General features: G+C 46.8%; 1 protein-coding gene across 1 annotated transcript; it reads left to right on the forward strand.

The window, feature by feature from the left end:
• The first annotated feature begins 3121 nt into the window (after positions 1 to 3121).
• LOC146889063 (protein FAM156A/FAM156B-like) lies at positions 3122 to 14441 on the forward strand. The gene is made up of 3 exons (XM_087902801.1): positions 3122 to 3378; positions 6324 to 6457; positions 12580 to 14441. The coding sequence occupies exon 3, from the start codon at positions 12706 to 12708 to the stop codon at positions 13384 to 13386; it is 681 nt and encodes a 226-aa protein (XP_087758927.1). The 5' UTR covers positions 3122 to 3378; positions 6324 to 6457; positions 12580 to 12705; the 3' UTR covers positions 13387 to 14441.
• The last annotated feature ends 302 nt before the right edge of the window (positions 14442 to 14743 follow it).

Genomic DNA, 14743 nt, shown 5'->3' on the forward strand with positions numbered 1-14743 from the left:
AGGTATGGATTTTCTCTTGTGGGTCACAGCTCAAATCTCATCAGAAATTGGCTGTTTACCTTTTAACAACCATGCTTCTATTGTACCACATCTTGCCTGGTGGTACTACAGCATGCAAGATTAGCACTAGCTAAGTTCACAGATGTCTTTTCTCTTTCTGTGGCCGGAATAGCATATCTGGCACTATAAAAGCTTGCCAGAAGGTAGGAAGTTTCGTAGTTAGCTCAAGATTGACTTTTCTATGTCCCGCAAAAAAAAAAAAAACCCTCAAATGCTTATTCCTGGAGTGACTTGGGAAGCTGACCGAACTAACGTCTGTGTCTAGGATGTCTACCTGTTATATGACAACAATCACAAGGTTTAGAAAAAGTTCTAATTGGTTTCATTTGATTAGTCTCGGAGCAAGTTCTCTGCTTCTACCTCAGGTTGTGGTGATCCTTATGAGCAGGTATTGATCAGATAAAAGGTTATGTCTTGACTCACCTATATGTCTGCATGGACTTACAGATCTTCTTTGAATATTTTTACTATCGTACATCAAGTATTGACAATGTGAAAAGAAAGAAAATATGAAGAGGGGAGGGTGCTGAGGGAAGAGGATTTCAAGTTGGAGCCAGTCTGAGATACACAATGATACAACCTTTTCTGAAATAACAGCAGCAAAGTTGTTGTGAAAAGAGTCAGGGTGTACGATCAGCATGCGGAGCGTTAAAGCCCAGCAGGCTGTCTCTGAGAACTAGCAGCCCCATCTGAAACCTTCAAACACTCCACAGCTGCGCTTCTCCTTCCAGGAGGGTGGGGGAGGGCCTTTCCACCCATGGATGCTGTCTGGTCTTACACACTGCCCTGGAGCTTTGAGTGCAGCATGACCTGAGGTGGCTAAAGAGTCTGGAGTTCAGGAGAGGACTGAGCGGGTTGGGAGGATCTGGAAAGCAGCAGCATGTGGTTGCCAGGGTGAGGTCATCAAGCCCTGGATCTGAATCAAGGATGCAGCACTCAGTGCTTGTGGAACTCTAGTCATATTGTATCAGTGGACACCAGGGCAGGGGGCAGAACACAGCTCACAGAGCTAGGGAACTTGCTTACTTCATCTATCTAGGACTCAGTTACCACTTTTTTCCTTTTTCTGTCTTGAAAGGTCAGTGCTGGCCAGCAAACCCACAGTCCCACACCTGCTAACCAAGCCTTCTACCACCCTATTACATCCCTGCAATGAATAGTTGTTGTCTCAGGCTATAAATGATACCTGGGTGACGCAGCACCTGCCTAGTTTGTGTGAGGCCCAGGGTTCGATCACTAGCTCAGAAAGTTACAACATTTGTAACCATGAGGATAATGATGATATTCCAGGATAATACCCAGTTTTGCCTTCTTTATTCAGATCATGAAACCATTACTTATCCAAAGCAAAAAGAGTTGTTTATGAGTGAGCTACTCCCAGGGAAAACAAAAACGTCTTGGGCTGTGAATGCACCTCAGTTGGGAGAGTCCCTAGAAACTCTGAACCAGGCCCTGGGTTCCTTCTCCAGCAATGGACAAACCTGGTATGGTCACGCACACTTGTAATGCCAGAAATTGGACCTTGGAAGCAGGAGGATCGGGACTTGAGGTCATCCTTGACTACATAGCAAGTTTGAGGCCAGCCTAGGGTACATAACACCATGTAGCAACACGCAGCAGGAAAGATCCCTGTGTCTGCTTGGGCAGGTCTTTGCTCACTGTTATGGAGAATGTGGCACTCCACTTGCTTCCCTGAATTCAGTCCTGGTAAAGAAATCCATTCACAGTATTCCTTTCAGGTAAGTGGCTGCCATAAAGGATCCCCTTTCACTGTGTAGGTTGTGTTAAGGCTTGCGTGAATAACAAAATTCCCAGAAAGAAGCTGTGCCCACTAAAGCTGATTGACCGAGTAAAATGTCAGTGATTGTGGAGAGTTTGGAATATTACAGAGTCGGGTTCCACTGGGAACTTATCTTTTACTACCTTTAGCTATACATTCCTCGTACGAGCTTTGCTATACATTCCTTGTCCACCTCTCTGGTGGACCTAGCATCTCTATAAACGGATAAAAGCCTTTGGAACATATTGACATGCCCCTTGCTCCCCCACTCAAGGCTGAGAATGGTATCACATAGAATCGACTGGGTGAGATTGGTATCACGTAGAATCTGAGGTCTGCGCTTACTGTCCTTCTACCTGTAACACACTCTCTGCTGTCTGCATCAGTATATTATAAAGATGTCTTCATGCACGACTTTCTTTTTCACTGTAAGAATTTCACGAGGCTGTTCCCACATTGGAAGACGGACCTTGCAACAACCATGGCCACTTCCATTTGACTCTAGAATAACTGCTGAGGTGAAAGCTGTGTGTTTGCATTGAGCTTTGATGAGCACGACCTCTCTTGTCATGATCTGCAATGCTTCTGGGTGACAGGCCCTCCTACTCCTAAACTTTTTTTCTCATGGACAATCCACTCAGGTGAGAAGCTACTTCTAAACTACCTGGGCACAGAGATAAAGAAAAAAAACTCGCACAGCAAGCCGACTGAGAGTTCAGTTCCCCTGATTCCTCTCCCACCCCATTTGCCACCACAGTCGACTTCTTCTCCCTCACGAAACTGCAAACTAAACAGCAAATTCACCTAGACACTCGATCCCCACGTCTGGCAGCCTCTGTGCAACTCATTTACTTCGTTGGTTTTTCTTTTCCCATGAGCGCAGGCCCTCACTCAAAGACATCCAGTTAACTCAAGGAGCAGAGACTCATCTTCCCTGCACTCTGTGTACCCCAGCTGACCAGAGCATCCCCAGGCAGGCAGCTCTCAAGAACTCTCCTAGACTCCCTGGAGCCCCCATGTGCTGTCACCTCCGCTGCCCACAATCTCTTCCCCTGACACTAGGGAGCACCCCGCGGTGGGGAGGTCGCTGGGGGCTGCTGCATACTGTCCCATCCGGAGAGCAACCTCCATAGAGACCGCAGCTCCCTGAGCCGGACAGTGCGGGCTGCGACGCCCTATGCACTGTCACTCCCACTGCTGGGAAGAAAATCGCTGCCGCCTCCCCGGAGATTCGGGCTGAAGCAGAGGCAGCTAAGGAAGATCCCTTTCCTTTAAAGTCTTCCTTGCCTGGCAGACACCAGCTGGGCCTGCACTCCCTGCCTGCACCGCCAAGGCCTCTCTAGCCTCTGGAGGACCGCTCCTCTTGATGGTCTTAACCCTTGCTGTCTGAGAGCCAAGCTGCATTTCCAGGGTTGAGCAAAGGAAGTGGTACTCTGGCGGCCAGACTGCTGCACCTGTTTCTCAGAGGAAACCTCCGGGAGACAGCCAGAGAGAACCAGAGGGAGAATGAGAGTGAGACAGTGAAGGCTTCGAGAGAGGTTCAGAAAGAGGGCATGAGGGTTCTGAGAAGATGGAGGGAGGGAGAGATCTGGGAGCAACAGGCAAAAGAGGGAATTGGGAACCGGTGCGGGGAGGGCGTGGGAGGGGAGGAGGGAGGCTCCCTGGGATGGACCAAGTTGATGTGAAACCCAGAGAGAAGCTTCTAGAATGGGGCTTGTGTGCATGTGGGTCTAGACCAGGATCCCTCCTTGGCGAGCCAGCATGGTGCTTTCTGAGAAGCATCCTTGTTTTTCTCAGAAGGCCCATCTCTTCAGTGTCAGAATCATGGTTGAGCTATCTCTGTGGGATTGATTTCTCTTTCTCTCCCCGGGGAGTGTAAGTTTACAGGGAGAAGGGACCACCATTTCCTGTAGTTACCATTAGGCACCTGGGCTGTCACGGGGCTCAAGTCTGTGTTCAAGCTCACAGATGACTTGTTTCCTTGGCATTGCCAGCCGCCCACCCCATCTGCCGCCCTACAGTGTGAGACAGAGTCCCTGAAGAGTTCCTGTTTTCAATGGAGAACAACATTAGCCAGATAGAAACGTGAGAGAAACTCTCCTTGAGATTCCTGACAAACATGAGGACCAGAATGTGACTTAGAAATAGACGGGTAAAAATTAAGCTCTGTGATTTCTGTGTCAGCAGCAAGTGCTTGGAGAGATTTCCTCAGATGCCAGCTGCATCAGAAGATACTCAGAGAAAAGGCCTAAGTGTTGCCCTGGCTTCTGGAGGACGGCTGATTCTGGCCTGGAGGCCTCTGTGCAGTGGGAGGTTGCTTGTTATGATTGCACAGGTTTCCATTTGCCTTCCCGATATGGTTTCTCTAGATGGACTCACGCTGTTGGCAGAGTATTGATGTGTGTGTTGACCTCTGTGTGGGCGCTGCTTCGTTAGTCTTGTCCAAAAGGATCAAGTGAGGGTCCTTGTGCAGCTGAGCCTCGTGAGCAGTAGAGAAGGGTTCCTATATTTTAAGGAGAATTATTTCAACAGCTCTCTGTCAAAGAGGCAGTGTCTTCACCTACAATACTTTGGCATCTGAGAAAATGTTTTCTCGGTAGCTTTTGTGAGGAAACACTGGCTTTATTTTTGTTTTTCAGTTACTGTGAAATTTGTACATGGGATTGCAGGAGATGGCTAAGTTAAGACCATGGCTGCTGCCCATTTTCTTTAGTCAGCCTGAGGGTGGAAAGGAAACCCAAGATACTCCTTCGGGGCTGGAATGGGCAGTCAGTTGTGTATTGCGAGGGCTAGCTGCCTTCTCAAGTGATAGTTCTTTGCTGAAACAGAAACTGTGTCCAAAATTTGTTTACCAGATGGTGAAGAATTAAAGGTAGGGAGACCTCTGCTACCTAGAAGATGGTGGATGCAAATTCAAGCCGGTAGGTGGCAGTCCTGAGAGGACAGATTACTGTGGCTATTAGTAAAGACAGCCTGAAAGGAAATGGCCACCATCAAAAAATACTAGCTGTGTGACCATCAGTGAGTGCCTGAGCTTCTTTGATCGCCAGCTACCTCATCTGCAGGGAGGATGGCAACACTGTTTGAACAGCCCGAATGTGAGCCTGCCAAATCCAAATGCGCCAAGTCCTGAGACTTTCCCAGCACCACTTTGAAACCAGACACAAATTCCAAAGCTGATCTGCTCCTGGCAGCTTGTTACAATGGAAGCAAGGGTAGGGAAGTGCCTCAGTGGTCGAGCACGTGCTTTATGCGCCTGGTGATCTGTGTTCAGTGTGAGCATGCACACAGACAAACAGAAAGATATTCACACATAGAGATGCTTTAAATAGGCATGAATTATATCAGTAAAAAATTGTATGAAATCACCTGTAGGTTTTGTGTATATGAAAGGGAAATCAATTTTGGGTTTCATAGCCCTAAGATATCTCATCATATGTATGCATATATCATCTACTCAGAAAGAAAACGCAGTGTCAGGGAAGGGCTACCCAGCCTGTACAACAAAACCCTCCACACCCAGGCTAAGCCCTTCTTGATCATGGAGCCCCAGGATCTTCTCTGTGTTTTATTCCTCTCTGCTGACACCATCACAGGTCTTGTTGTAATTCTCACATCCGGTCCTGATGTTCAGATTAGGAGTCCTCTGAGCAAGGGGATCTTGCAGGATTTATGTGTGAATACAGGAAGCGTCACAACTTATTGTTCTGATCACCCAGGAAATACCTGGGTCTTTTCTCCCTGCAGTGTCCAGCGTCTAGAAGTTTGTGTGATCAGGGTAGCGGCCACACAGCCCTCCGTGTTCTGCAGTGGTATCATGCCAGATATTTTTAGTGGGACCGCCTCTGTTCTGAATGACCATGGCACATCTGATTCTTGAGTTCTTGTTCCTTTGGGGAGATGACAAGTTTCGTGTCTTCTCTCCCCACTGTTCCTGAAGGTCTAGCAGCAGTGCAGACCCCAGTGTCCCCCTTTATTGTATGTGCCACAGAACGTTGCTTCACCACACTGGCCTCGTTCTGAGGGTTGGACTCCACTGGTCATGTTATTGATGGTTGCACTGTGTCCCCAGAAAAGACATACACGCCTGGCGAATGCACTCTGCCTGTCTGGTGGTGTTGTCTTGTAGGAGACACGAAGGTGTCACGCAGGCCGTGGGTGGGAGGCTTTAAGCTGTAAAGGCAGAGATTAGTGACTGTGGTGGGCAGGAGGGCTTGTCACTGGTGAGCAATGACTCTCTTCCCCCTGGTGCTTTGCCCTGCCCTCTGCCCTTCCCTGAGTCCTTCTTTTCAACTTCCAGTGGCACTCACATCTCACGTCGACGTCTTTACTCACCCATGCAGGAGCTCCCCAAGGTCGTAACTGTGATCAAGGTCCTGCTCGTTTCGTCTTTCACACTCATAATTGGGCATCTCTCAGCGTCCAGTGACTTTGATGTTCTTTTCTAGAGACACTGCTAAGAAGACTTTCTCTTCTCTTCCAGCCTGGTGAGATAGGATCTATCCTGCTGGGCACGGACAGCAGAGAACTCCGGTGAGGCAGGACCTGGACAAACTCACCTGTCTGTGCGGTGTTCCTTGCTGAAATCCAGGCTCTCCCCTGCTGTCCTTTCACGTGGTAGGTGGCCGCTCTTCAGCACCCATTTCCTTGTGCAGATGTGAGATTTTGCCATTTTTAGTAATATGTCATGATATTATCTAACCAAATTGACTAAAAAAATTCTCTTCCCCTCAACTGAAATAAATTCATTTCCTAAAGTGTATTTTATTACAGATGGGAAGGTGAAAAAGATAATATTTAATTTTCAAAGTGATCAACCTCTATTGGTAGCATTGTTGGCCTCCACATTGCATGCATTTGCTTGCGTAGCCACTTATAACTCCTTGTTCACACTGGGGTGCAAGTGAGGGAGAGAAGGAGCCTGGCTAGGTTTCTTTGGGCTTCATAGACTGGCAAGGTTTGTTTGGCAGTAACCAGATACTGAGAGCACAGCATGGCCAGAGGGCAGGTTGGTCAGTGGGTGCCACACCATTTAACCTGGTCTGGGTATCCAGCCTAACTTCCGTGCCTTCCTTGTCTGAACACTGTGCCCCAAGAGAATTTTTAACTCAGACCTCTGGGGACACTTAGAATCTGAAGAGGTATTGCTCCACCACCAAAGTGCAGACATTTGGAGTCAGGCAGACCCAGGCCGGAATTCCATTCTCTGTGATCCTGTGATCTTTAGGCACAATACCCAGGAGCTTAGTGTTGGAACTCTCCTCCACCGCATTTCTCCACAGCTCTCATGATAGAGCCTAGTGTACATCTACTAGGGACAAGGTGCTGTGAACGGTGATCATGGCCTCTCACTGGCCTCTCACTTGTCCCCTGGACTAGTAATTTAGGTGTACAGATAACCACGCCTTGACAGCTGAATAGGCTGTAGCGGGCGTAGTGAAAATACAGGGTGCTGTGGGAACCTTAGGAAGGTCTTCAGACCAAATGGTAAAAAGCAAAATGTAGGAGGCCTTGTGGAAGGAGTCCTGTGTAAGCTGAACTCTAAGCGGTGGGTTACAGGTGAAAGTATTCTTGGTTTGTAGCACCTATGCCAAACATTTCATCAAAGCCTGCCTCCAATATCTACCCCACTGGCCACCATTTGCCAGAGGAATGGGTGAGTGACCCACAGTTCACCAACATGAGTGCAAAAGAATATCTGCTGGGGGCTTAGGGATATCTGCTCTCAAGAAAAATACAAGAATAGAAAGTTCTTTCCTATACTAGGCTCATAGCATCCGTAGATTTCAGGAAAAGATTGGTGGTCCTCGATGGCATCAGTAGGTCACAGATTGTACCTGACCAACATCCAACCCCCTCCCTACATCCTCCTGACTGTTGGCTGAAGTGGGGAATTGCTGTTCTTTCACGAGGAAGGGTTCTCTTTACTCACGGCCACAGGCAGACTTTCTTACATGGTGAGCACAGTGTATCTTTGAGTTTATATGCTTGAGTGGGCAATGTGATATGTTAGTTCAGGACAATAGCTCTAATTCTTGACAAATTCCGAAATAGCACAGATCTCTGTGACTTTGTTTATCATCCATGTGCCTATATATCATCCTGAGAGAAGTTCTGTCTTACCTGTGTAATGAGTTTGCTATTAAGAACCATAGTGTCATTGGCTATGATGGCTCATGTGTGTAATCCAAACACTCACAAGGATGAAGCAGGAGGATTGACTTGTTTGAGAAGAGTCTGGGCTACAGAGGAGACCCTGTTACAAAAATTTAAGAGTGAAGGAGGAGTAGAATTGCATAGGCACATGAGAGGGTTCTCTGAGCAGATGGGAAATGTGAGGAGGAAAGGAAGCAGGAAAGAAAGGGGCACATTTCCCCTCATGACTTCCACTGTTGCTGCTGGGGGATATTTGGGAGACGGACTTTCCACTCACCTTGTGGCCTTCAGCACAGAACACAGGATTTACACTAGACTGCTCGGACAGATCGGGGGCTTTTCTGTGCCTGCCCTTTACTAAGCCTTATGGATGGCCCTTCATCAGAATGCTGGCTCCTTTCCTGTGGGTTCCTCCTCTGTCAACTACACACATGCATCTGATATTGCATGGGAATTTCTAATTCAGTTTTAGTCCTGTCCTTAGGCCAGCTGTTGCTGCTTCTTGGTTGGTGGATGCCACAGGACAGATGACTTTGTGCCATTGGAAGCTGCCTGAGATGTTGCCTAGCGCCACTATCCAAACCTGTCCCCTTCAGCGTCTTATTAAACAGGTTTCATTCACACCAGATCCTAGGTCAGACCCAGCCACTGGTCTGTCTGTCCTTAGTTTTCAAGTTTTGTATTTGTGAAATGACAGTCATTCTGTCTACTTCAGGTTTCTGGAGAGATCCTTGTGACGGATGAAAGGAGAGACTCTAGCACACATTTTGTGTTTGGGGGGCGGCACTATGTGTATGGAACCTGTTCTCTGTCCCATGTTTTGTAGTCTACATGATTTGGCGTTGTCAACACAATGGCTCAGCCAATGTTTTCAAGCTGTTCTGCAGGAAGGTGTGCCATGTTGTGGCTGTTATCTGTAAAGATTCCCCAGAGAAACCATATCAATCAGAAATCCATGTCATCTCTATGCCTTTACGCATATCTCTGTCTAGTGCTAGATTCCTTCATTTCAAGGCATTGGCTCTACTAGAATGTGAACCCTGGCAAGTGCAGATTCTGGAGGGCTGGTGTCATGGCTGGATATCATTCATGGAAGAAGTGATGTTGTTATTTTGAGCTTTATTTTGGTGGGCCGACTGAAATGCTGGAACTCAGGCAGGTTTGTGTGCTGGGGACAGGAAACTGCATTACCTCTGCCCTGGGAGGGGCTTCAGACTTTGCCTGACTTGATGAAGTCCATTCACACAATCTGACATGTGTCACTTAAGGTTTAATTGTAGTAGACTGAGCATTGTTGGCAGTAAAATTTCTCCCTCTGAAAAGAGCTTCACAGAAACATTTAGGCTAGTGTTTGATCAACCAGGCTCCACAGACTACCCGTGGTGACACATAATATTGACCACCACAGTGGGGAATCATTACCCTCCCAAACAGAAGCTTTGACCAATCAACATTTTGGGTTTGTTCTTGTCCAGTCATTGTTTCTTCCCACTCTTCCTAAGCTATGTGAGATGATGATAGCGATGATGATAGCGTCGGTGATGGCGATGGAGGCAGTGGTGATGGTGATGGTGATGGTGGTGACTGTGGTGATGGTGACCATGATGGTGATGATGATGGTGGTGGTGAGGGTGAGGGTATTGATGATGCTGGTAGTGGTGATATGGTGATGGTACTGATGCTGGTAGTGGTGATGATGGTTATGGAGGTGGTGAGGATGATGGAGGAGGAGGAAACAGAAGGTTGCCTTGATTTCAACTGATGTTTGGTGTAAGATTTGTATCCCTCTGAGGCAAGAGACAGTTGATGAAGTAAGATGAAGGATGTAAGTCCTATCTATTTCACTAGCTGCTCTCCACATCCTAATAGGGGACATTTGTGGGCCGTCTTGTATTTAATCTCTAGAGAGGTTCATGAGTAACTTCATGAGCATTTTGTTGTGGCACTAAAGGACAGGAAATAGTTCTCAGATGTGGGAGAGGAGGAGAGCAAAGTGTGCTTAATTGCTAGTTTGTTCTGTGATTTGATGTTTCTGAAGTCCAGGCAATTTCTTGATTTAAAGGTCTTTGTGAGACTTATTTTCTCCCTGTGAGAATTAGCATTCTAAACGAAGAAATATCCTGGGGGTGTCTCTGTGACATGGGAAAACTGATCAGATGTGTGAATCTCTAGCGACAGTTGATTCTCAGTAGGCAGTTCTCGATCTCAAGATCCTGCTCTAGCTGGGCAGTGGTGGTTCACACCTTTAGTTCAGCCCTCTAGAAGCAGAGGCAGGAAGATATTTGTGAGTCCTAGGCCATCCTGGTCTACAGACTGAGTTCTGGGATAGTGTGAAGTACACAGAGAAACCCTGTCTCGAAAAAAGAAATTAAAAAAAATAATCCTGCTCTACATGCTTCATACCTAAGGATTTGTGTGGGGTGGTGATGGCTCTCAGGATTTAATCGAAAGATCCTGAGGTTATAGAGTTTTCAAGGACGAAATTGTTAAGAGTCTCCCTTCTTAGAACATTTGTTTTTGTTGTCTTATAGAAAGTCAAGTCACATGACTTGATTGCTTTCTAATATTGTTCTGGGTTTCCTATGTTTATAACAAGTTCTAAGTATTTGGTATGTATTGAGAAACTAATGACGTATAGGTTTCCAAACTTGCAGAAGCAACAGTTCCAGAGATACCAATCTTACAATTCAATTTAGCAATTAAAATAGGGAGAGTGAGGTGGGTAGGCAGGTGGAGACACAGAGAAAATGAGATTCATCCAGTATAGGTTTACTGAAAGAATAAGGAAAGATGTCCATTTAATATCTACCATTTTGAGTTCTTAGTTAGCATATAGTGGGTGGACGTATTCCTTTTGAAGTACACATTTTAAATATTGATTTCATATTTAATTAAGCGGTGCATGTCTGTGTGCATGTGGATTTGTGTATCATTCTTTGATTTAAGACTTGTTCATACGTATTCTTTGGTCCAGAAGGCTTTTTTTTGTGTGGTGTATTGTAAAAAGGATATTATTATACCGTTGACGCTTTTTTTCTGAAATCTTTGATTTACTGGGTATATAAATTATGAGGTTGGAGTTCATAGTTTTGCATATGGTTATGCAGGGATTTCTGTTTGTTGAAGATTCACCATATTCTGATTCCCTTTGTGCTTTCGTGTCCGGACTCATTTGGAAGGGTGCATTTGTTGATTGTTTCCTTTTGTGCATCTAAGTGTCCATCAGTTCCCATGACAATAGTCTTCCTGATTGTTGGCTGGTTTTGTGTCAACTTGACACAAGCTAGCATCATTTGTGGAGAAGTAGCTCAATTGAGAACAAATTTCCACCAGCCTGGCCTATGCGCAAACCTGTGGTTGTTGTCTCTCTCTCTTTTTTCTTTTTTTAAATTGGTTTTATTGAGTTATAATTTTTTTTCTGCTTCCCTCCCTTCCTTCCCCCTTTCCCATGGTCCCCATGCTCCCAATTTACTCAGGAAATCTTATCTTTTACTACTTTGTGGTAGTTTTCTTAACTAGTGTTTGGTCTGGGATGGCCCAGTCCATTGTGAGTGGTTCCCTGGGGTGTATAAGAGGGCAGGGTGAGCATTTCTCGGGGAGCAAGTCAGTAAGCAGCATTATTTCATGGCCTCTGCATCTGTTCTTGCTTGCAGGTTCCTGCACTGGGCTCTTGCCCTGACTTCCCTCACTGAGAAACTGTGCTATGGCAGTGTAAACTGAAATAAGCCATTTCCACCCCCACCTTCTTGTGGTTATGGTGTTTCCATCATAGTAATACAAAAGAAAACAAAAATATGACACAATAAGGCTTAAAAGTAAATGATGTGATTTATCCAAATTTATTCCTGTTTTTCAAGCCTTGGAAATTCTACATAGGATGCAGGCTCATCATTCTCTGAAGAAAAATATCATTCCAGGATTTTGACTGGCTTTGGATTAATACGTTAATTAAACTAGGCAAATCTTTCAACCCGAGCATACATTTGGCTATATTTAATGAGGCCTTCTTTCATTAGCAGTTTCTATAGTGGTCTATACACCAGACCTGGGTATTTTTTCTTACTTTACAATCTCTCTCTCTCTCTCTCTCTCTCTCTCTCTCTCTCTCTCTCTCTGTCTCTCTCTCTATCTATTTTTCTATCTATCTATCTATCTACCTATCTATCTTTATATCATGTGTGTAGCTGTTATTTTTTGTTATCTGTGTTACTTTGCAAATTTAGTTTTATTCTGTTTACTTGGTCGTTTTTTATGTTCAGGCCTTAATTTTTGTCTAGTTCATGCTTTTATGTGTGCAGTGAGCATGTGGATGCCTGTGGGGTCTCTTCACCTCAGAGCCACCTTCTGACGAGTCCCCCCATCCCTTTACCCTGAAAGACTTCTATTTGTGGTCCTCCTGCCTCAGGTGTGTGATACCACTCTGGGCTTGTCCTTGTCTCTGTCATCCATTCCACAACTCTGTCATTAGTTCTAGGAATTTGGACAGAGGTAGCTTTTCCTTCTAGGAAGATGCCGAACAGAAAGTTGAAATACAATGACTAACCCTGGGCTTTTCTTTCTCCTCTTGTCACCTTTCATTACAGTCTGCCTGCTTCTGGCTGCACACATTCTCCCCCCCCCCCACCTTCTAGTTATCATTAAATCCACCACCTCCCACTTCCTATTGAGATCCGAGGCCTGGTGAGGTCTCCAGCTCAGACTAGCCCCTCATGGATCCCCTCCAGAAATGGGACTCAGCCTTATCTCCCGGGTGTTCTCAAGTGACCATTGTGGAGTCCTCCCAGAAGGGCCCTGCACCTGCTCATCTCATAGCCTTAGAGCAGCTGAGGATAGGCCTCAGCAGCCTGACCCCCACCCCTGGCTCCAGCGCCCCCACATCCTTGGCAGAGGGGCTGCTCCAGGGGCAGTACGTGGAGCCAAAGAGCTTACTGGAGCAGCGCTGGGGAAGGCTGGGTTTCCCTCAGAAGAAGAAAGCCTTCCTGGGCCAGCTGAGACGCAGGCACCGAGATCATAGGTCACCTTACCCAGTGGAAAGGGACACCAGAATCTTCCGCTCAGGACACAGAGCTCAGAATTGGTTCCGATGTGAATGCCTCTACTGCCAGGCCCGTGGGCAGAATATTTCCGGGGAAAGGGATGGGACCACCAATCCTTCCTCCTGGGATACTCTAGTGCAGGGACTTGGTGGCCTTACCCTCAACCTGGGAGCTGACAGACCGGGCCTCCTGCCAGAGGGGGAGCAGCAGCAGCAGCAGCAGCAGCCACAGCAGCAGCCACAGCAGCAGCAGCTTCCACCATTGCTGCCCCATCAGGAGCCAGAGGGGAGGTGCCAGCAGGAAAGCAAGGGCAGGTTCCAGAGGCTGTTCAAGGAGTGGTTTGAAGAAAACTGAGGTCTTCAGGGGACCCAGAGACCTGAAAGGATTCATACAGAGCTTCACTGCCAGCTTTGCGCGTCGGCTTCTTTGTGGGACAGACTGCTCACCTGTCCTTTCCGGACTCCCAAGACCTGCACGTTTTGACCACCATCTTCCAGGCATGAGATCTGACCCATTCCCAGGAAAGACCTCAGCTTATCTGTGGAGTACTGTGCCGCGTCCTAGTGCAAAGGAGACTACACACCCCTGGTCCTCACCTCTCTGCTCCCATGATGCATGCTGACACCCCCTGCCTGGATCTCTGTCTTTCCTCCCTACATCCTTATTAGTAGAGTGAGGGTGTCTATGGCCTTGTGGATGACCACATGCTTCTGTGCCATTCGATCCAGGGGGGAGAATCTGCAGCTGTAGAGTGTGAGGGGAACGATGGGATCGGACCATGGTGGGTCACCATTTTACCTTCTGTATAAACAAGATATTATGACTGAACGTTCATGTGGAACTGTTTCTTAACAGTTGAGGAATATTCTCCCACACTGGAATTTCTGATGGAGTACCTCATTGTCAATACCAAATAATAAACATGCTTATGAAAGGAGAGTGACTTAGAAGTCAGGTTGCTGGTATTTTGTTTATTGTCAGAGCTGGAAAATCCTTGACTGGTAGGCTAGATACAACAGGAGGCGCTTAGCACCATGGAGATTCAGAAAGCAGGGTGGAGTGGACTTGCGTGGGACTACAGGAGGAGGGTGTAGTGGTTTAAATGAGACTGTCCCCCATTGAATCATATGCTCACATTCTGGGTTCCCAATTGGAGTATTTGAGGAGGATTAGGGGATATGACCCTGTTGGGGAGGCGTGTCACTGGGAGTGAATTTTGAGGTTTCCAAAGCTCAGTCCATTCCCAGTTAGCCCTCTGTCTGCCTCTTGTTTGTGCATCTGAGGGAAGATCTCACTCCTGCCCCAACACCGTGCCTACCTGCATGCTGCCTTGCTCCCTGCCATGATAGTAAGGGAATCAAACCCTGTGCAGATGTGAGCCAGAAATTAAATGTTTCTTTTAAAAGTTGCCTTGGTTGTGTTGTTTCTTCATGGTAACAACAAAAACACACATACACACACACACAGAAAGAAAAACAAAACAACAAAAACAAAAACAAAAAAAACCCAGCTAAGACAGCACAAGGAAATCCAGTCCAGCCAATCTTGGGAACACTGCACTCCGTGGGCCTGACATTCAAAACGGCCAGGCTGTAAGACTGTAAGTGGATCCTTCTGCCCCCCTCCCCAGGAGAGAGAGTCCCACGCATCAGTGGGACCTGGTTGCAGCTCGGGTGGGTTGTCATTGATGTGCTGGCTGAGGGCACCAGTG

Source organism: Myodes glareolus, chromosome X, assembly GCF_982192425.1.
Source record: "Myodes glareolus chromosome X, mMyoGla1.1, whole genome shotgun sequence".
NCBI lineage: Eukaryota > Metazoa > Chordata > Mammalia > Rodentia > Cricetidae > Myodes > Myodes glareolus.

Bases quoted from the DNA above. Each gene is read 5' to 3' on its own strand.
- LOC146889063 (XM_087902801.1), top strand. From the start codon at position 12,706: ATGGATCCCCTCCAGAAATGGGACTCAGCCTTATCTCCCGGGTGTTCT.